We start from the raw sequence: 20,594 nt of genomic DNA, 5'->3' as shown, positions 1-20,594 counted from the left end.
TATAAATGATTTTGCAAGATAAATTGAGATGTGTGTCATATATATATATATATATATATATATATATATATATGTTACCCCTCTCACATTTCATTGTGGATTGTAATAGTGAGATTTTTTAAAAATTTTAATTTGATCATCGAACTTTTTATTTGCACAATTGAGCCATTTTGAGCCCAAATTGAAACCCAATTGCTTATTTTTTTGGGGGTGAGGGTTGAATTAAAAGACAAGGAACTGAAATTAAAAATATTGGTAACATAGGTGACAACTTTGAAATTTATTTCAAAATTTCATTTTCGTTCCTCATCTTTTTTAGATATTGCGTGATCGGTCCCTATAATTTTTTTTTAAAATGCATTTTGATACATAACTTCATTTTTCTTTTTTTGGGTGGAGGAGAGAGAAGAGGTAGTTGCAATTTTACTTTTTTACAAAATTTTTAATACATGCAGTCTTGCATGAAATTTTTTTCTTTTATTTTATTTAATAAATTTTACGTGTGTATTGATTTTTGTTATATATTGATTTTCATAAATAAATTTATTAAACACAACCAGGTAAATAAGCTGTATTATGATATTAAATATTTTAACCTACTTTCATTTCTTAATTTTTTCAGTTTATCTTTTGATTATTGTTACGAATTTTTTTACTTACATGAATAATTATTAGTTTATTTACATGAGCTTTTTTTTATTTATACTTTGAATTGTTTTTAGAAAATAGCCTGCAGTTTTTTTTAAGAAAAATTTACAGCCGTGATGACAAGTGTGTCAAAGAGCTATCATACCCAACAGATTGTGCACATATATAATATTTTAATTTCTGAAAAGATAATATTTTGTAGATTTTTGAATGCATCGCGAGGTTTGTTTTTCCCTAACCTTTTGACTTGGAGGCGTATTTATGTTTTTCCCGAAAAGTATGGATTTTTGCATGGCCTGGTATCAGTAACATATCTTTTGACTTTTTTTTTTTTTTTTAAGTATATTATTCGAAGCCCACGTGAGCTCTGAGGTTTCCAATAGAGAAGGCAAATGGATATTTAATTATTAATTAATGAGAAAGATTGTCAAAAGGGTGAAATGTTTGACATTTTTGGCAAGAAATTAAACCCGAGGCATAAGCCCCCATGGAGAAGAGCACTGTGCACGCGACTTGACTTTTTATCCGACAACATGTTGTAAGAGAAAGAGATGAATTAATTCATATGATAGAACTGGAGGCTTACATGGTTATTAATTTCAGGACTTGTGGGATTAGTCGAAGTACGCGCAAGCTGACCCGGATACCCATGTTAAACAAAAAAAAAAGAAGATGAATTAATTCCTCCTCCCTTAATTACCTCATGGTTGTGTTTTGGCAAGAAAAGAAAACACATGCATGTTTTAATTAGGCACATATGCTTGTGTTTTTGTCACTTAATTAGGCACTTGCAAGGCTGATGCCTCGGGTTAATTAGGCAGGCACGTACATAATCTCCCTCCCCTTAATTCATTCCATGCCGTCCTCTCTCCATCGATCTCCCATGTGTTGTTTGTAGATGATGATGATGATGATGCCGCCGCCGCCGCCGCTCCTTCCATTTTATTCCATTAATGCAGTCAACAACTGATTTGCTAGCTACAAGTCAATTTGGATCAGTCATTGGGAGTGCATATTAATTGTGGGCTCCTAACAGCTTCCATGATATCTCAAACCGTCCAAAAAGAAAAAGAAAAAGAAACCACACACATGAATGCATCTTTATATTCTTTTATCCTTCATGTTATTCTCAGAATCTATTTTCATCTATCAATATTAAATCATTCTCCAGTTAATTTTCTTTATAATTCATTCATGGGATTCGCCACCCAACCTCCTTTGCAATTCCAACCTCGAAAATTAACTTTATTTAGTATCTAATCTTTAAATCTCAAGATATAATTTAAATTATTATCTAATTATTAGGTAAAATTCTAAAATATAATTTATATTATTCTCTAACATGATTTTCATGTGAAGGCCATTTAAAACTTGAAACTTGTACAAGTTTATCTTTAATACTACATCAAATAATTATCTCAACACAAAAATATATAATTTATATTACTCTTTAATATATTAAACCTACATTGTATATGTAATTTATATTCAAGTTGGTATATCAACACCAACAATAATAAAATATTTGCCTCACAGGTTTTTCTTTGGTTCAAATTTAAAATAATAATTAGTAAGCACATTTATCATTTGAACCGAATCTCAAACATAAAATTCCATGATTTTAAATAAACAATAAATCACAATTTAATTATGTTCTATAATCTTTGCTAATCCATGATGTAAAGACAAAATCAAGCATAAAAGAACACTAGAAGGAAGTAAGTTTCCAAGCTCATCATAGAATTTCCCTGCTACAAGTAAAACTTGCACAAAAAGAATAAAAAACCAACAATTCCACATAATAATAATAATAATAATAATAATAATAGTAAATAAATAAATAAATAATAACCGCAGCAGCAGCACTGTTGTATTATATTTTATTTTATTAAATTATTAATATGGTAAATATCAACGCAAATACAAAGTTCATGTCATAGTTCAGACAGTCTTTCTGTTCTCTCTCTATATTCCTATCAAAATCTCTCTCTATCTAACGCGATCTCTTTTGTACTAGTCACTACCTCTCAAATTCGAAATCTTTCTCTCATTTTCTCATTTCTTAGATTCAGATTTTTATTGGGTCTCTTTTAATTTTGCTTCTTTCACTCTTCAGAGTTCAAACTTGGAAGATTTGTTGTTCTAATCAATCACTTCATCTACCTCTACTTCAGCTTCGATGCTTCATCGAGCATATGGAAAAGTAAGGGTTTTTCTTATGCCCCATTTTTTTTTTACTGATATTTTGAAGGAAATGGATTTGGTTTCGGTGTTTGTTGTTCGCGTCATGTTTGTTTTTCAAAAGTTTAGATCTGTTTGGTAAAGTTTTCTTCTTTTTAGCAATTTGAGGTCTTTAGTGTCTGTTTGGTTCCTGAGAAAATAGGCGTGAATGAAGAGAATGTGAAAGAAACTGAGCGAAGGAACCCACTTTGTGCTCACTCTTTTTATAGTTGTAAAAAAAAGAGAGAGTAAAATCTGAGATTAATAATTGTGTTAGAGATATCAAAGGATTTGGGTTTTGTCAGTTCCTGTATTTAGATTTATAAGTATTGGAATGGAGTGTTTCTTTTTCTTGGAAAATTACATTTGATGTTTCTTTCCATTATTGAAGTCAAATGGATATTCCTGGAATTAGACTTGAAGCTGTTTGTTAAACCTAAAAACCAGTCAATAATGGGTTTTTGGACTTCTTACTAGTGTTTCCAAAAGACCATTTTGTACTCGAACACTCGTTGGCTCATACAAATGCGTGATTAGAATTAAAAAGATGAAATCATATGTATTCTTCTTCATGCAAATGTGTTATTGCAATTAAGTTTCTGAGACAGTGTTAGTGGTTTAGCTCTTGTAAATTTTATAGTTTTGGTTAATTTCTGTTATTTTTGAAGATGTTCAGTTTCTTGAGAGAATTGAAGATGGACCTTTCAATTTATGCCTGCAGGTTTATAATCTCTGAAAGTTTACGATATCACTCAAAACTTCCCTCCTGGAATGTTAGCTGCAATTTTCATGCAACTCCTGCAGTGAACTTCGTTGTTGAACGAAGGACTCGAACTTTCTAAGACATCAAGCATTCTAGGGTGTTCATGTGGTTCGAAACTTCATACAGAGATGCTATGTTGAATGTTTGATATCAGTATGGAATAGCTTAGGAAAAATTTGCATAGTGATTCTTCAAAACCAACAGAAAAATTGAGAAAAAGATGCCTTCATGGTGGGGAAAGTCATCATCTAAAGAAGTGAAGAAGAAAGCAAACAAGGAAAGTTTTATTGATACATTACACAGAAGATTTAAGAGTCCATCTGATGGTAAGCTAAATGGTAGACCTGGAGGTTCTCGAAGACGCTGCAGTGACACTATCTCAGAGAGGGGATCTCAATCTCGAGCAGAATCAAGATCACCATCACCATCACCTTCATCAAAACATGTTTCTAGGTGTCAAAGTTTTGCTGAGAGGCCCCATGCCCAACCACTTCCCCTTCCTGGTGTGCACCCTGCAAGTGTGGGGCGTACAGACTCTGGAATTGGTATATCAACAAAACCAAGATTGCAAAAGGGTGCAAAGTCATCATTGTTTTTGCCTCTCCCAAGACCTGGATGCATGCGCAATAAGTCGAATCCAACAGATTTAGATGGGGATTTGGCCACTACTTCAGTTTTCAGTGAGAGCTCCACTGATAGTGAAGATCCTGCTGACTCAAGTCATCGTAGTCCTCTGGCAACTGACTATGACCTTGGGACCAGAACTATTGCTAGCAGCCCTTCCAGGTAAGCCTGTGTAATTTTTGTTAAATGTTCATTATTTGTGGGTTCTCTGCTACCTCATTTAACTCATGCAAATGAACTGCATTTTCCACTGAAGTGCAATGGTCAAGGATCACTGTGCTACCGTCAGCCAAGTGAACTCAAGAGAGGCAAAGAAACCAGCTAACCTTTCTTTTGGTAATCATACCTCCCCAACATCACCTAAACGGAGACCTATAAGCAGTCATGTGCCGAATCTACAGGTTCCAAAACATGGTTCTTTCTGCAGTGCTCCAGACAGCTACATGTCAAGTCCTTCCAGAAGTCCTATGAGAGCATTTGGCGCTGAGCAAGTCATAAACTCCGCTTTCTGGGCTGGGAAGCCATACCCAGACGTCAATTTACTAGGATCTGGCCACTGCTCCAGCCCTGGTTCAGGTTACAATTCTGGACATAATTCAATGGGAGGGGATATGTCAGGACAATTATTCTGGCAACAAAGCAGGGGTAGCCCTGAATGTTCTCCAATACCTAGTCCTAGAATGACCAGTCCTGGCCCCAGCTCCAGAGTCCAGAGCGGTGCTGTTACTCCAATTCATCCTAGAGCAGGAGGGACAATCGAGTCCCAGACAAGCTGGCCAGATGATGGGAAACAACAAAGTCACCGGCTACCCCTCCCTCCTGTAACAGTTTCCAGCCCCTCTCCCTTTTCTCATTCAAACTCGGCAGCAGCATCTCCTTCTGTGCCACGAAGTCCAGGAAGGGCAGAGAACCCAACAAGCCCTGGATCTCGCTGGAAAAAAGGAAAGCTGCTAGGTAGAGGCACATTTGGACATGTCTATCTTGGATTTAACAGGTATAAGCCCCAAAAGCAGATGCTTGAATTTGTTTGATTTAACAATATTGCATGTAAATGCCTTTGATGCATAATACTCAACTGTCTATGATCTACAATTATGTAATTGCTATCCTGACTTCAATTTTAACTTGGAAAGATGACTTCAATCAGTTAAGTTAATTATTATTTTGTGGCTTCTTTCTCATGAAAATTTACATGACTGGATCCACTTTTTGATTGAATGACATTTTAAACTATTCCTTAGTTTCCTAATGTTTGTGAAATTATTTCTGATTTTACCTTTACAATCGCTCAGTGAAAGTGGTGAAATGTGTGCAATGAAGGAGGTGACATTGTTTTCAGATGATGCCAAGTCAAAAGAAAGTGCTAAGCAGTTGATGCAGGTAAGTTGATTACGCATTAACAATGAAGTTTCCTGTGACAACAAAATAAAGTTTGTTACTTGCCGACAGTTTTTTTATTGTTATTATTATTTAACCTTTAAATAACTTTGGAAGAAGTTCTTACTTTCAGTCTTTTGACAGGAAATTTCTCTTTTAAGCCGCTTTCAGCACCCAAACATTGTGCAGTACTATGGATCTGAGACGGTATGTCTCATGCGCCATTCTTTATCTTTTGCATGCAGGTGCTATTGAATTTAATCCCTTGATATTTATATTGAATCTTGCGTTATTATACCATAATCTTTGGCTATTAGAATCAGTCCTTTTATGTAAGGATTAGAATGACAGCCAGTGATCATAAAGCCTGATAGTGGTGCTCTAGAAACTAAGTTTCTGGTCACTTTGAGTTTTGACTTATTTAACTCCATAGTGCAATAAGTCGGCATGTAGTGTTACTGCATTGTGTGCAATTTGCAATTTGAATCAACAATTGATGATTTTTTGAACAGGTTGGTGACCGACTTTATATATACTTGGAGTATGTATCTGGCGGGTCCATATATAAACTTCTCCAGGAGTATGGCCAGTTGGGCGAGCTAGTTATTCGCAGTTATACCCAGCAAATCTTGTCAGGACTTGCATTTTTGCATTCTAAAAGCACTGTCCATAGGTGAGTGGACTTGCCTTTGTTTGATCTTCTAAATTATAACAATTTGTTTTCTCAACTTAAACATTGTTAATATTCTCTTGCCTTTCCTTCTTTATTTATTCATTTATTATTTTGATGAATATCTTGTCTCTTCAGAGATATCAAAGGAGCAAACATACTTGTAGATCCGAATGGTCGTGTTAAATTAGCTGATTTTGGCATGGCAAAACATGTAAGTGTGGGCATTTAGTTTTTGCTCCAAAATGAGATAAATTTCAGTCCGAACAGGAGCTGATTTATGTATATCTAGGGATATGGAGTTAGTTGAATGGTGCATATGACAACTTGGCAGCTCTTGTAATCCTTTACCAGCAAGAAAAATTACCTTGTGAAGACTGATTTATTAAGTTTATATCATTTGGGGCATGCACTTGGTGAAAAAAAGTTTTACGTGCTGCTGACTACTTTTACTGCCACCCCTCATATGGTCATATCCTGCTTGCCCAACTGACCTAATCTCTGTTTTGCAGATCACCGGACAGTCATGTCCACTATCATTCAAGGGAAGCCCTTATTGGATGGCCCCTGAGGTCAGAGTCTTTTCTTGCTCGATCTTTCTTTCCTTATCATATGGTGTTCTCCATATTATATTAAACCCTCATTTTCATTGTTTGCACAGGTTATAAAGAACTCAAATGGCTGTAATCTTGCTGTGGATATATGGAGTCTTGGATGCACTGTTTTGGAGATGGCTACTACAAAACCACCTTGGAGCCAGTTTGAAGGGGTAATTCCTATATATGATGATATTTAAATGTTATGTTGTCTAAAAGCTAAATATTTTAGTTGATCCAAGGATACCTGTGTCAATTATTCTGATGTATCTTGACACACGGTTCTCATTTATAAAGATTTCACAGGTATCTGATTATGTTTTTTCTTCTCATTGTCTGATGTCTTCGTTTTGCGGGCTTAAGGTTGCTGCCATGTTTAAAATTGGAAATAGCAAGGATCTCCCAGAAATTCCAGAGGACCTCTCGGATGAAGGGAAGGACTTTGTTAGGCAATGTTTGCAACGCAATCCAGTACATCGTCCTACAGCTTCCCAGCTTTTAGAGCATCCTTTTGTAAAATTAGCTGCGCCTTTGGAAAGACCTATTCTGTGCCTTGATCCTACAGATCCACCCCCTGGGGTTTCAAATGGAGTTAAAATTCTGGTATTTCCTTTTTTCATGTTGTCCTTTCATTTCTACTGAGGTCAAGTTTCACATGCCATGATGTTGAACTTTATTTCTTTCCTTTAGTATTTTCTGTTTGTTTTAATTAGGAAAGGCATCATGTTAAATTTATATCTGATATGGTGCTGAAATGCATTTTTTGTAGTCCTTTGATGCCATGATAAATGTATGAATTTGTAATGATGCCTGACAAAAATTAGGGAAAGAAAGAAGTTTGGTTATTTGTGGGACTTGTCATCTTTTTTTTTTTTGTCACAATAGTTTTACAGTCTGGTATAGAGTGCTTTCTCTGAATTTGTGGAAAGAAGTTTGCACTGGTAAGGATACAAGCAGAATGTGTAGCAAAGAGGATGCACGCACTGGATGGGAGGCTGTATAAACAATAACCTATATTTTTCTGTTTTGTTAGTATGTATGTGAGAGACACCATTGGATTTCTCTCCTGTTAGAGAAGTTGATAAGCCAATGTGTGTCTGGGGTTGAAGGTTACACAACCCATATTCTTCTGCTTTTGTTAGAAGTATGACATGGGAGACACCTTTAGATCTGTCATCAAAGGCAGGAGCAGGACGAAAACCATAAGATGTTTTTGTAATAAGTTAGATTGCCTTGTTATGTGCAGTAAAGATTTGTTGAAAGAGTTCATGGAGATGAATTGGTTATTTGATGACCTGGAGATGCATGTAAAGGTTAAGTATCACAGAACATGACTTATAGAAGAATATCTGGGTGGAGTTTTTGATAATTGTTTTTTTCCATTTAAATTTGGATTTCTGAACCAATCAGCAACTTTGGAACAAATTGGTGAATGTATAGGAAGTTCACTAATGCTTCATGACAGCTACTAAAGTGCTCTTAATGTTGTAAGATAGCAACACCTGGAAGGAGCAAATGACTGCTTGAAAGACTGTAGAAATAGTTCCATTTATGAGAGAAGGATTAGTCGGGCTCTCCTAAAATCTGTGATGAAAGGCTGAGGTACATGTCGTGGCAATACATCTTGCTTGTAGAGTGTAGTAACAGTCTCGATGTTTGCGTGTTTTCATGTAGTGCTAGTCTCTTTGTAAGTGCCTTGATTTAGGTTTGCATGAAATCCTGTGTAGGTAGTACTGTTCCTGGGCTAAGAAGATTTAGCAACTTTTGACTGGTTTGTTGGTTAACATATTTTGATGCTGCTACTCTGAGATCTCAAACAAGCAGTTTTTCGTGTCTATTGCATCATTCCTCTCTTGGATACCAGCTATGTTAAGTGTTGCTGCGTTTTATTGATCATTTTTCAGGGCATTAATCATGCAAGAAATTTTCCCACCTTGGATTCAGAGAGGCTTGCAGTTCATTCATCTAGAGTTTCAAAAACTGGTCTACATACCAGGTATCTATCTCTCACACAATATCACTACCATTACTGAAATCATCATCTTATTGTCTGATTTCAATTCCCAAAATCTGTAGTGATTTACACATTCCAAGGAACATATCATGCCCTGTTTCTCCCATTGGAAGCCCTCTTTTGCATTCAAGGTCGCCACAACATCTGAATGGAAGAATGTCTCCTTCACCCATAGCTAGCCCACGGACCACTTCTGGCTCATCCACACCTCTGACAGGTTGCACTGGTGCTATACCTTTTAATCACTTGAAGCATTCAGTTCACTTCCAAGAGGGTTTTGGAAACATGCAAAATCACTCAAATGGTATATATGTCAATGGCTTGGCTTATCATGATTCCAGTCCTGATCTTTTTCGAGGAATGCAGCCAGGTTCTCCCATCTTCTCAGAGCTGGTTCCATGTGAAAATGATCTCATAGGAAAGCAGCTTGGAAGGCCTACTCAAGGGGAACCTTATGATGGACAATCAGTGTTGGCTGATCGAGTGTCTCGGCAGCTTTTGAGGGATCATGTGAAAATGAAACCATCCCTGGATCTAAGTCCCAACTCTCCTTTACCCAGTCGAACTGGAGGTATATAATCTAATAAATTGTTTGTGGACTGACGGATCAAAGCAAGCTTTCAAGGTTTTGAGATGGTCATTTTGGTTCTATATGATTTTTTATTCATGACATTAACAGCTGAGGAAAACTGGCATGTTCAACAAGGGGTAGGAAATGTGGAATAAGGTTTAAGGTGATGAAGTGGCTGGGGGCAGACTGGTCAGTGTAGTTCCAAGCTTATGCATTTGGATCCATGCATGACAAGCATGTTAAGGTATTTGACAGTACTCACTCTGGTCGGATCTTTAGATGCACTGAAATGGAGCTTGCTAACTAGACTAAGAAACTCGCTCATGTGGGCATTTTGTGGTGACATGACTTGCGAACTTGCACGAACCGAAGAGCGGAAATCTTTCTAGCACTTGACTGAATTAAGATAGGGATACATCCCCCCCCTGCACGGTGTGGCCTCTGATGATCCATTGTATGGCAGTTCCTTTAGTAAGGAAATTATTCATGGCATTGAGAACTGTATATTCTTTTAGATCATGGTATAGAAGAAAAACAAAGATTAAGGTAGCAAGTACGATTATTACTTTTCTGGGTCTGAAACGGCTGTACAGAAGATGAACTGAACCGGGATTAGAAATTTGTTTACCAAGCAGATGTGGATTTGACGAGCCTGTGCTTATCTGTTTCGTGCAATGGTTTATGCTGGGGCAGATTAACTGTTGTCGTTCAAACTGATTTACTTGTATGTACATTACCACTAGTAACTGAAAAGAATCTAATCCAGCGATTTCTGTATTTTCTAGTTCTCATCAATTTACTGAATAATAAGGTATCATGTGCCTTTCGACTTATCATGAGTTGCGAAGCCATTCAAATGATGTAGCGAATTGAAGTTTATGTTTGTCTTGAGAAAGCATGAATGGTGTTGCCATGATTCCTGCGTTGTTACTACCAAATGTATATCTGCATTCGGTAAAGATTTGTCACGAAGTAAAAACAATAAAAGCTGCTCAACGTAAGCAAAATGAAAATAGTAGTCAAAATTAAAGTCCATCATTCATTTTTCCTGTTATCCAATTAACTTACATGAGAAGGTTTAAGGGAAGATTCAAGGACTTAAAAGTCTGCTGCAAATTTCTTAACTGATGTCATTGTGCTTAAAAACAATTCCATGGCATCAACTTTTGCAGCAGGATTTCCTTGGTCCATGGCTTCCTGCACCTCCCTGCTGGCTACCATATTCCTCACTCCCCATGACTACATAAACGTTCTGTTTCTGCTCCAATCCCACTTGATGCTCTTGCAGCAGAATAACATCAATGGTCATCAGATAAAGAACTTTTCACCAATGCTTATGCTTTCAAAAGATCACTTATTTTTGGGAGGAAAAAAAAACTTGACCAGTGATAATGGCAGTGTGTTACAAGACTTGGATTAATTGTCAGGAGCAAAGATTGAAAGAAGTAAGCAACCTTGTTTACAAAAACCGCAGCCAGCAGTACCAGTAACAGGAAGCAGCAGTTAGCAGTTAGAAGGGAATCACACGTGGCAATGAGTTAGTTGGCAAGGAGTTAGTTAGCAGTTAGAATTCAATTAGAAGTTAGTTAATGGTTGGAAAGAGGAGAAAGGATTGTATAAATAAAGTAATTGTGATGGTCAAGCAATAAGAAAATCCAGTTTTTGCATTACACTGCAAGTCTCTTTACTTCTTCTGTTACTTTCTTCTCAAATTAGAGAGTTCCTAACACAGTGAGACCAGAGCCATCAATCCCTTGTGTAACTTTTGCAGCTGTGGAAGAAGCTGAGAACCCAGATGCTCCTTTTTTGCTCAATTTTTCTCTCTCTTATCATTCCCACATCTTCTGCAGTCGCCCTTTCTTTGTGGTTGTACTCTCCAAAGGTCAGTGGACAGTGATGGTCTATCCATTTCCTTTCTGTTACGAGCTAAAGCAAGGGGCCCAGTCCAGTCCATGGAAACTAGGTCTGCCCATGAAGCCAATTTAGTTCAACCAATGATCTCAATGCATGCAAGCTCATTAAGGTTAGTTGCTGAGATCATGTCTGATAATTTTCAGCTTTGTACAGTTAAGAGTTTGAAGGGAAGGAAAGAGGAGGGCATGTCAGGACTGATTCCTTTTCCAAAATGAAATACAAATGGCATTCCTTAAAATTCTTCTTCTTGAGAAAGTAGTATTCCTCAAGTGCATGGTCATAATAAAACATTGATATCAAAGACCATATGGCAAATAAAATATACCCTCATCTTTTTCAGATACAAGAATCCCTCTCAAATATAATACATTATTTTGGAAATATAGAAACTTGTATGCATCATTTATTCAACCAAATTCATGCTGAAATCCCAAAGTTTCTTCGCTAACTCAGCATCTTTAGCCATTGAGGATGCTTTGGTCAAATTACAACCTGAAAAATATTCACCACTTGCGCCCTTTACTTGTGGATTCAATGCCACATAGCACGTTGTTGCAGCACCCTGCAATCAAATTCAAGAAAAAAAAATGAAATGTGAAAGGAAACGAAGAATTAGTAGGCTTTTATGCAATAAAGGTATTTAGTTTAGGGAACTTTGTAAACAAACTAAGTGCTATCAGAAGTTTTATTATGGAAGGCAGCTAGCTCACCTGCTGGACATTTTTTAGAACAAGCCTGGCAGCCGACTCAAGGAAGACTGAATTAAATCAAAAGAACTAAAGTTAAGAAGCTATTTTGCTCTTGAATTTAGGACTCAATGCAGAGAAGTAGGACCCAAAAGATAACATAGTCAAAATGTGAAACCTCTTATGGGATTGTCATCGGCAAGACTTGTATTATGACGGAAAAGATTGGTGGCGATTACTCCAGGATGCAGTGAATTTGCAGTAATGTTTACTCCATCCTCCTGATTATCAAAACAACCAACATTATAACTGATTACCCTTAACGTCATATCTATCCATGCACAGATATAGTGTAGGTTATCATCTACAAGCAGTTAGAGGTTTTATTTTTTCCAGAAAAGAATGGTTCGAATCTTATTGTGGCTAAAAAAAAATGTTTGTCCGTGTCCATAAAAGAATGTATCGACTTTCTCTTGTCAGCATCAAGTACTTCCTGTGACCCTGTTATCAAAAAGAAGACCAGATACCTTGAATCGTCTCATGAGTTCATTAGCATGCAGCACATTAGCAAGCTTGGACTGGCCATATGCCTGGAATTTTTTATACCTTTACAAGAGCAATCATAGACAAAATTAAAATCCTCCATTCGAGATCGATATTAAATAGCAAGATTATATCAAGTAACAAATCAAACATACTGAATAGCATGCATCAAATTCAATGCATGTTGAGAATGCCTATAGAGTTTCATGATTTAAGAGCTTACACATGATACTGGAAGAAACTGAGATGTTTTATAAAGGTTATTTCAATAAAAAAAAGTCATACTACATTTAACAATTATGTCTTGTGAATCACATCATACAAACACACAAAACTGCCTAAAAACTGACATATGATAAGCTATTAGCTATTAAGTATTCATGTTTACTGATAAAATGTTCAATCACAAATCATGGGGATTTGAAAGGCCTTCAGCTAAATCATATGAAGCATGCACAATAGTTTAAAAAACTAAAGACAGGTCGAAGTATGACATGCATATATTCTCCATGCATAGCACTAAGACAATTATCTTTATTTCATCAACTTTGTTCTGCAGGTTCAGATTTCACTTTAAGACATAAGATTTATTTCATCATTTAAGCATAATAAATATAAAATATGTTGTTTCTTCAGAAAATTGAAAGACCTAAAATGCAACTGCCAATATCCTGGGAGTAGGCATGTTTAAAAATAAGTATATCAAATTATGGACACTGTAATCCTGTTTGCTGACTAGTATGCTTTCAAGATTAGAAATTAATGCAATTCTGAGTGATTATAGTGTTACCCTGACTGATCATTGATTTTATCAAAACGAATCCCTTCAGGATATGGGTAACGGTGAAACTCTGAGGAAACATTTATAATTCTTCCTTCTCTGTTACTTTCAAGTGCTGTTTTCTTCATGGTATCCAACAAAAGATTAGCCAAAAGAAAATGTCCTGTGGAAAGTATTAAGAGAAAATGACTTAGTCCACTCGTTTTTTGGATAAGAAATAATTAAATTGAGATTTTTCTATAAAAAATAATAATATTAGTACCCAGGTAATTTGTTGCAAACTGTAGCTCCATGTTGTCTTTGGAGAGCATGAATGGTGGCGCCATGATTCCTGCATTGTTACTTACAATAAAGAAGATAAAATAATTCATTTTTCTATAATTCAGTAAATTGAGAAGGCTCATGCTACACTATGAAAGCTATGCATGCATGAACACAGGCCATATCGTTCAATCATTAGGATTCTTTATTTTTCCTTACATTAAGAGGTTCAATGGATGACCAGAGGAATTGAAATCCGATGCAAAATTCCTCACAGATGCCAGAGAACTTAGGTCCAATTCCATGGCATCAACTTTGGCCGAGGGTATTTCCTTAACTATTGCTTCTTTGACATCTCTTCCAGCAGCCATATTCCTGACCCCCATAATAACATGGACACCACGCAATGCAAGAACTCGTGCGGTCTCAGTGCCAATACCACTAGATGCTCCTAAAATCAGAGGATGCTTGTCAGTTCATAGTGCAAATACAAATTATTGAATGTCTTGAACACAAGAAAATCTGTGCAATACTTGCAGTCAACAATAAGAAGCTATAGAATATACCCATTAATCATAAAGCATGTAGATAGATTTACATTCTCCGCAATAAAGGTTTTGTAATCTTTCCAAAGACGTGCAAGCGTATTCATTTCATAGAATTGTGAAGAACTAGATCCTAAAACCCTGTCAATTATCCCTCAGATGCTATCAGTTCTAGCATTATATACTAGCAAATGAAATGAACTTGCAAATAACTGAGGCTTTTTGGGTATTGTCTCACCATACAAATACCACAACTAAAGGGCACAAGATGGAATCTGAATTCCGTAAGATATAATCATGATTCCTGAATATCTACAGAAGCACAAACCTTTACCGCAATTTCATCCTAATAAATCTTATTGAAATTTTCAAAAATCACCCCAAATTTGCACCAAGTGCTACATGAATTAACATCATTAATCACAAACGGGACAGCATAGAAGAGAAGTAAAACTTGAGAGCTATAATTAAGATGGCAATGTATCACTAAGAGATCCTATGTATAACCATAGAAAGATGGAAAGGCCTGTCAAACATGGAGACATTTGTTAGTTTATTAAATTACCGTCTCTTTCATCTATCAAAATGGACTCTGGACGTACTAAACCTAATAAATTCAGATAAGAACCAATCTATCCCTTATTCTTTTTGCATCCATAAGTACAAGACAAGACAGTCATAATTCAAACAGAAAAGAGTATGTAAGACCTGTAACAATGGCAGTGAGGCCAGAGGCATCGACCCCATGAGTGACTTCCTCAGCCGTGGAAGACGAAGAGAACCCAGATGATCCTTTCCTGTTAAACAACCACATGATGGTTAGATGACCTAAACTCAGCTAAGTGGCAGAGTATACAATGACAGGACAGCATCAATCTTTCTTGACTAATGACTAGTGCTGTGGTGGAGCAAAGAGATAAAAAGTCCATGGTCACGCTGCTGCCAACTGCCAACCGCCAAGCCAGCCACCATCCTTTATTTGGCACCACGAAAACCGCCACTTCCGTACGCTGTCGTTTCTACTTAAATTGGCAATTTAATTAATCTGTCAGGGTAATTAGGATGTTATTGGGGCACCATTTTTGGCTGGGAGTTACGAGTTACAACCATGCATCCATCTCTATGCCCATTTGTATTTCTAAATATGTATAATGTACTCTAGAACCCATCAAGATCAAAACCAATCCATTAAAAAGTTTTAGCCTTCCAACCCCACTGAATAAAAAAAAAAAAAAAAAGGCACATACGATGTAATCTGCAGCAGGAAAAGCAAAGAGAAAGCTACATTTTGCATGATCCATCGAAAGATTAAATTTTCCTCGAAATTAATCAAATCTTATTGGAAAAATACCTTGCATATTTGAACATGCACGCACGCACGCACGCATCAATGATCAATAGGCTGGCTTGTTCATAAAAGATAGAAGAAGAACCTCTCCCTGCATCCAAAAAATATTTAATTTTAATTCATTAAAGCTTCTCGTTAAAAAAAACTCAAACCTTAACACACATGGTATGTCAACTTAAATCATAAAAAAAAAATTCGATTTTAAACTAATATGAAAATAAGTGTAATTTGGCATAGACATTAATGTCAACATGCTAATGAATTCTTCTAATTCTAGTACTAATCTTAACATTCATGGGCAAGGCATGTGAAATTAGGTAAAAATAAATAAATATTATTTTGATATTTGAGAGCTGATGAGGAAAATACAAATCGACCGTACAAAACAAGAGAACGTAAATAAGAAATCTGGGAGGGGTAATAATGGAAACATGATGATGGACCGGTCGTTAGAAGTGAACCCAACGGCCAACGGAAGGAACCAAGGCTGTCATATAAATTGTAAGCCCAGTTAAGGTAAGAAACCAGACAGCTGCAGTTAAAACTCAAAAAAGTACAATGTTGAAACCCTAACTAAACTAACTGAGAGAACGAGAGGGAGTCACGTGAGAGGGAGACCATCTTCTTGATAGAAGTCACGTGCACCACCCAACACGCAGCTCACCATAAACAAAAGAGAAAGAAAGAACAACGAAAGAGAAATAAACACCAGAAATTAAAAAAAAAATCTTTAAATACCAAAAATAAACCCTAAGCTAAAATCTTTTTTAAAAAGAAAAAGAATGCAACCCAAAACCCTAAATGTCTAAATATTTTTCCATAATCTCTTGAATTCTCCCACTCAAGGTAAGCTAGAAACTTCATTCTCCATCTCTTGAATTTAATCCATTGATGAATGTTATTGCTTTCCATTTGTATTGAAGCTTATTTTGATTGAATTTTGAATTTTTTTTCTTATTTGTATCCGATTTTTAGTGTTGGAAATTGAATTTGTATTCACCAGTTCGAACTCGGTTATTTTTAACAGATAGTGAAGTTTTCTTGAAAGGAAGAGATGCAACTCTCTGTTTGTTTTTAATGATTCTTCATGCAATTGTTAAAAATATGAAATTGAATTTATCACCAGCTTAGGTGTTGGACATTCTCCTTCTCCTTTTCCTCTCTACATTTTTATTGCGGCAAAGCTTGTATGCTTCCTTCGTTAACAAAAATGGACGAATGGACGGGTTTTTTTCTTTATTACTGAATGTATAGTTTTCATTTTATAAGTTCCTGTTCTAGACGAGCTTAGGCAACTTTTTTTTTGTGGTGAATTCTTGGTTATCTTTTTAATAAAGATCTGGAGATTAAGAAATTGGAGAGAAATTTGATTTATAGTAAATCTTTTCACTGGTTACTGCCATTTGTTCAATTAAGATAACATCACATGATGCTTGCTTCTCTTGTTTTTTTTTTTTTTTTCATGATTCAAGGAAGTTTTGTTGATAAGAATATGCTGATATTCATGTCGTTGGGATTCAACAAAGGGTCATTTTGGGAAGCATTGATACAGAGCCTATGTGCATCTGAAGAAGTTAACATTCTGACGAGGACACAACTTTTATTTCCTTCGCTTCTTTCTTGTTTTTAAAACCATAGGTGCAAGCTCTCAATTAGTATTAATAAGTTTTTTACAGTTTTTACCAGATGTCAGAAGCTGGAATGACTGTAGTGAAACCCCAGGTATGTCTTACATAGTTGTGTAAATAGTCTTTTTTCTGTTTTAATTAGCTTTATTCTGTGTTCCTTTTAAATTGATTTGTATAGATGTAGATCACATTTCTCCTTCTTTAATTGGCTTGTTGTTGGTAACATATGCATCTTTATTGGCAATTTGTTTGTTTGATGAATAGTTACGCAGTAGGTTGAATATTGGAAAACTTTTAGGGTTGAGAAATATGATTGTATAAAGGTTGTTCAGTAGTTGAGGTTTGTTTAAAATTGGGTGAAAAAGGAACTGCTGGAATTTTAATTTCTGGATACGCAGTACTGGCATCAAGCTTTTCTTTTTTTTCCCCTTTCTTTTATTTGTTCATTTGTAGCTTTAATTTGCCTTTTTATTGCGTTCTTTCTTAAATTTTGTTGGGGTTTTCTGTATGAAGATGAAGTCTTACATTTGGCTCCAAACTGCTGATGGTTCTATCCAACAAGTAGAAGAAGAGGTAGCCATGTTTTGCCCCATGATATGCCGAGAAATTATTCAAACAGGCATGGGATCGTCCAAGAATTATGCTATATCACTTCCTCAACGAGTGAATCCTGCCATTTTGGGCTTAATACTTGATTACTGCCGGTTTCATCAAGTACCGGGTCGCTCTAATAAGGTCTGACTTGTTTTTTTCATTTTCTTCTCTACTTTTTCAGATCTTGTAATTCTTCTGCTTTCTCAGATGCTATCACTTCCCAGAACTCTGGATTTTTAGGGATTAGAGAAATGCCATCATCTCATATTAGATTTTTTTTTTGGCGTGGGTGTGTGTGTGTGTGTGTTGGAGGATGGGGTGGGGAGATGGACAGGATAGCTTGTGGATGGCCAAGTTGAGTAGTAATGTTATTTTTACTTGCTCATTCTTTTTCTAGGAGCGAAAAACTTTTGATGAAAAGTTCATTCGGATGGATACAAAAAGATTATGTGAGTTGACATCTGCTGCAGACAGCCTCCAGTTGAAACCTTTGGTTGATCTTACAAGCCGTGCGCTTGCTCGAATTATTGAAGGGAAAACTCCCGAGGAGATACGTGAAACATTTCATTTGCCCGATGATCTCACAGAGGTGTTGCCAATAACAAGTCAATGCTTTATTTCTTAGCCTGTGTGAGTGTTTTTTCATGTAGATTTGGTTTTTTCCAGGAAGAAAAATTGGAGCCTCTTAGAAACATCACTGATGATCCGCGAATCCGGCTTCTAAATCGATTATATGCAAGAAAGCGGAAAGAATTAAAAGAGAGAGAAAAATTGAAGGTTGTTACTTTTTTTTTCCAGCTTTCTCAAGGACAACATTTTATTTATTTATATCATTTGGCTGATTTTTGTTTCTGTTGGTGCATCTCTTAATTGTGTGGTTTTAATTTCTCTACAATCATTATAGTATTCAATTCCTCATACCTGCAAATGGATCTTGTAATAATAGCAAATGGATTTTTCACATGTTCTAGGATGTTGAGGTTGAGGAGGAGCGTGCAGATGACCGCTCAGTTGAGGATCTCCTATCATTTATAAATGGTGCAGATGGAGGTATGTGTGTGGATGTTTCTTCATTATCCTGTTGAAGATGGTTAGCACCATCTTCTTACCAAATCGATAGCACTTGATAACAACAGGTTTCTTCAGTCGCTTCAGACTTTTTAATGATATTCATGTTCAGTATATGGCTTCTATGAATGTTTGAGTGAATCAGTACTTAAATAGTTATCTTTTAAAGTATCTTCTGTTTTTGGAAACTTATCAAATGCGCTACCATTTGCAGATTCAAAGGGGTGTAGAACGAGTAAGAATAAAAAGAAAAACCGGAGAAAAAAAGATCAATCAAAAGATTCCTCCTCAAACAATTCAAATGAAAACCAAAAGAAGGTTTCAATTTCTTTCTCAATCTTCTCTCGCACATTTCATTGCTTCATGGAATTGCTTTGCAGTAATTGTGTCATATTTAGTTTTGCATGTCATGATTATCTTATTGGCACTGTGAAGGGTGCTTTTCTCTCATTGCTACTTTGCTGTTGTTGGTTGATTTCTTAGGAGTCAGACACTCTCCCTTCTGCTTGCCCTAATGATGAGGTTAGCGATATTTTGGCAGCCTCTCCTAGTAGAACTTCAAATTCTCAAGACTTTGATGATGCTGGCATTGATGATGATTTAGATCCTGCAAAGATGGAGGAACTTGACAGGTTAATTATAATGCTTGATTATCTGATTCAGTCAATGAGTTCAATTTGTATCTTGTTACTAGCAGCATTTCATGTGGAATTTTGACACTGTTGAAACAGCAGTATATTTTAGACTGCAAAAGTTTGTTAAACTATATATTTCTTAGGAAGAGAGAGAGGATTCTTACGCTCTCTGATTCAGATTCACAACTTCTCTTTTAATTTTCTATAATACAGGGAGGTTGAGGACTTTGCTCGTAGATTAAATTCGGATTGGCCAGAAAGGATGCAGGAAATATTGTCTTTGGGCCCAGAAAGAAGGCTTGTATCTATGAATGTCAATGGATCTTTACGTAGATATTCAGGTCATTTTTTCTTCTCTTTTTCGTTTCTTTTGGGCATTCGCTTGTGTAATTTGGCGGCCTGGTCAGTGGAAGTTGTCTGGGATGCTCAAGTTTGTTAGGTGAAATTTTTTTCCAAGTCCTCACAGAAAGGAATAGCATACATGAATCTTTTGGTCTAGATGGTATAGCGGACTTCCATAGGGCTCGATCCATTGATAGATTTTCTAATGTAATTAATGCAATATTTGATATGTATAACAGGTTTGGACCGGAGATAATGTGAGGATACTCTTGCCCTTTCAAAAACCTTCAGCAGCATGAGTGTTTTGGAGAAGATACTGCACGGGGTTCGCTGCTGTCAGATGCTGGAAGAATTGAGGCTGTTATTTGGTGTGTATCGCATGTGAGCATATTGTTTGTTTGACCCACCAAAAATGCAAAATTCTTCCTGGGCATCCTTGTATGTTCGAAAAGTTTAGAAATTAGAAATGAAAAGAACTCATAGTGGGCAATTTGAGCACAATTTGCTCAATTGTCTATATTTTTTCTGCTGTTGGCTTTTGTTTGTGACTTTCAGCTGTTTTCATCGGCTGGCTCTTGTACCTTCGAAACATATTGCTTCCACAAATTTTTTTTTCTTTCTTTCTATTGAATGCCATTCAAATTTTTTTCCACATTTACAGAATGCTTCCTATCGCCTTCTTCATGAAGATCTCCAACCTATAGAAAAAGATTTGACGATACATAGTTGCTTATGTAACAAATCCTTGACTCCGCTCGTTCCTAGA

The 20,594-nt window shown here is 36.1% G+C and overlaps 3 protein-coding genes across 5 annotated transcripts; 2 read left to right on the top strand and 1 right to left on the bottom strand.

The window, feature by feature from the left end:
• The first annotated feature begins 2,570 nt into the window (after positions 1–2,570).
• On the top strand, positions 2,571–10,316 carry LOC7454524 (mitogen-activated protein kinase kinase kinase YODA). The gene is made up of 12 exons (XM_002322446.4): positions 2,571–2,851; positions 3,590–4,417; positions 4,512–5,249; positions 5,548–5,635; positions 5,777–5,839; positions 6,145–6,305; positions 6,441–6,516; positions 6,815–6,874; positions 6,964–7,071; positions 7,262–7,501; positions 8,803–8,894; positions 8,975–10,316. Exons 2-12 carry the CDS (start codon positions 3,852–3,854, stop codon positions 9,489–9,491), a joined length of 2,709 nt encoding a protein of 902 aa, XP_002322482.1. The 5' UTR covers positions 2,571–2,851; positions 3,590–3,851; the 3' UTR covers positions 9,492–10,316.
• Positions 10,317–11,599: 1,283 nt separating this feature from the next.
• On the bottom strand, positions 11,600–15,307 carry LOC7474057 (short-chain dehydrogenase TIC 32, chloroplastic). The gene is made up of 8 exons (XM_002321891.4): positions 14,922–15,307; positions 13,888–14,119; positions 13,670–13,749; positions 13,417–13,570; positions 12,611–12,689; positions 12,262–12,364; positions 12,108–12,154; positions 11,600–11,959 (listed from the first exon to the last, which is right to left on the bottom strand). The coding sequence occupies exons 1-8, from the start codon at positions 15,025–15,027 to the stop codon at positions 11,801–11,803; spliced, it is 960 nt and encodes a 319-aa protein (XP_002321927.1). The 5' UTR covers positions 15,028–15,307; the 3' UTR covers positions 11,600–11,800.
• A 797-nt stretch (positions 15,308–16,104) lies between these two features.
• LOC7454522 (SKP1-like protein 21) lies at positions 16,105–20,454 on the top strand. Of its 3 annotated transcripts, XM_024585905.2 has the most exons (11): positions 16,105–16,407; positions 17,034–17,134; positions 17,238–17,283; positions 17,703–17,924; positions 18,181–18,372; positions 18,450–18,560; positions 18,755–18,833; positions 19,066–19,169; positions 19,335–19,483; positions 19,700–19,827; positions 20,068–20,454. In XM_024585905.2, the coding sequence occupies exons 3-11, from the start codon at positions 17,248–17,250 to the stop codon at positions 20,082–20,084; spliced, it is 1,038 nt and encodes a 345-aa protein (XP_024441673.1). In that variant the 5' UTR covers positions 16,105–16,407; positions 17,034–17,134; positions 17,238–17,247; the 3' UTR covers positions 20,085–20,454. The 3 variants fall into 3 exon arrangements, with proteins under 3 accessions (XP_024441673.1, XP_002322481.2, XP_024441672.1); XM_002322445.4 differs by lacking the exon at positions 17,034–17,134; XM_024585904.2 differs by having other exon boundaries at positions 16,106–16,407; positions 17,034–17,283.
• Positions 20,455–20,594: the final 140 nt, after the last annotated feature.

Source organism: Populus trichocarpa, chromosome 15 (assembly GCF_000002775.5).
Source record: "Populus trichocarpa isolate Nisqually-1 chromosome 15, P.trichocarpa_v4.1, whole genome shotgun sequence".
NCBI lineage: Eukaryota > Viridiplantae > Streptophyta > Magnoliopsida > Malpighiales > Salicaceae > Populus > Populus trichocarpa.
Note: the sequence above shows the minus strand (reverse complement) of the source record. Positions and strands in the feature narration are given on the sequence as shown.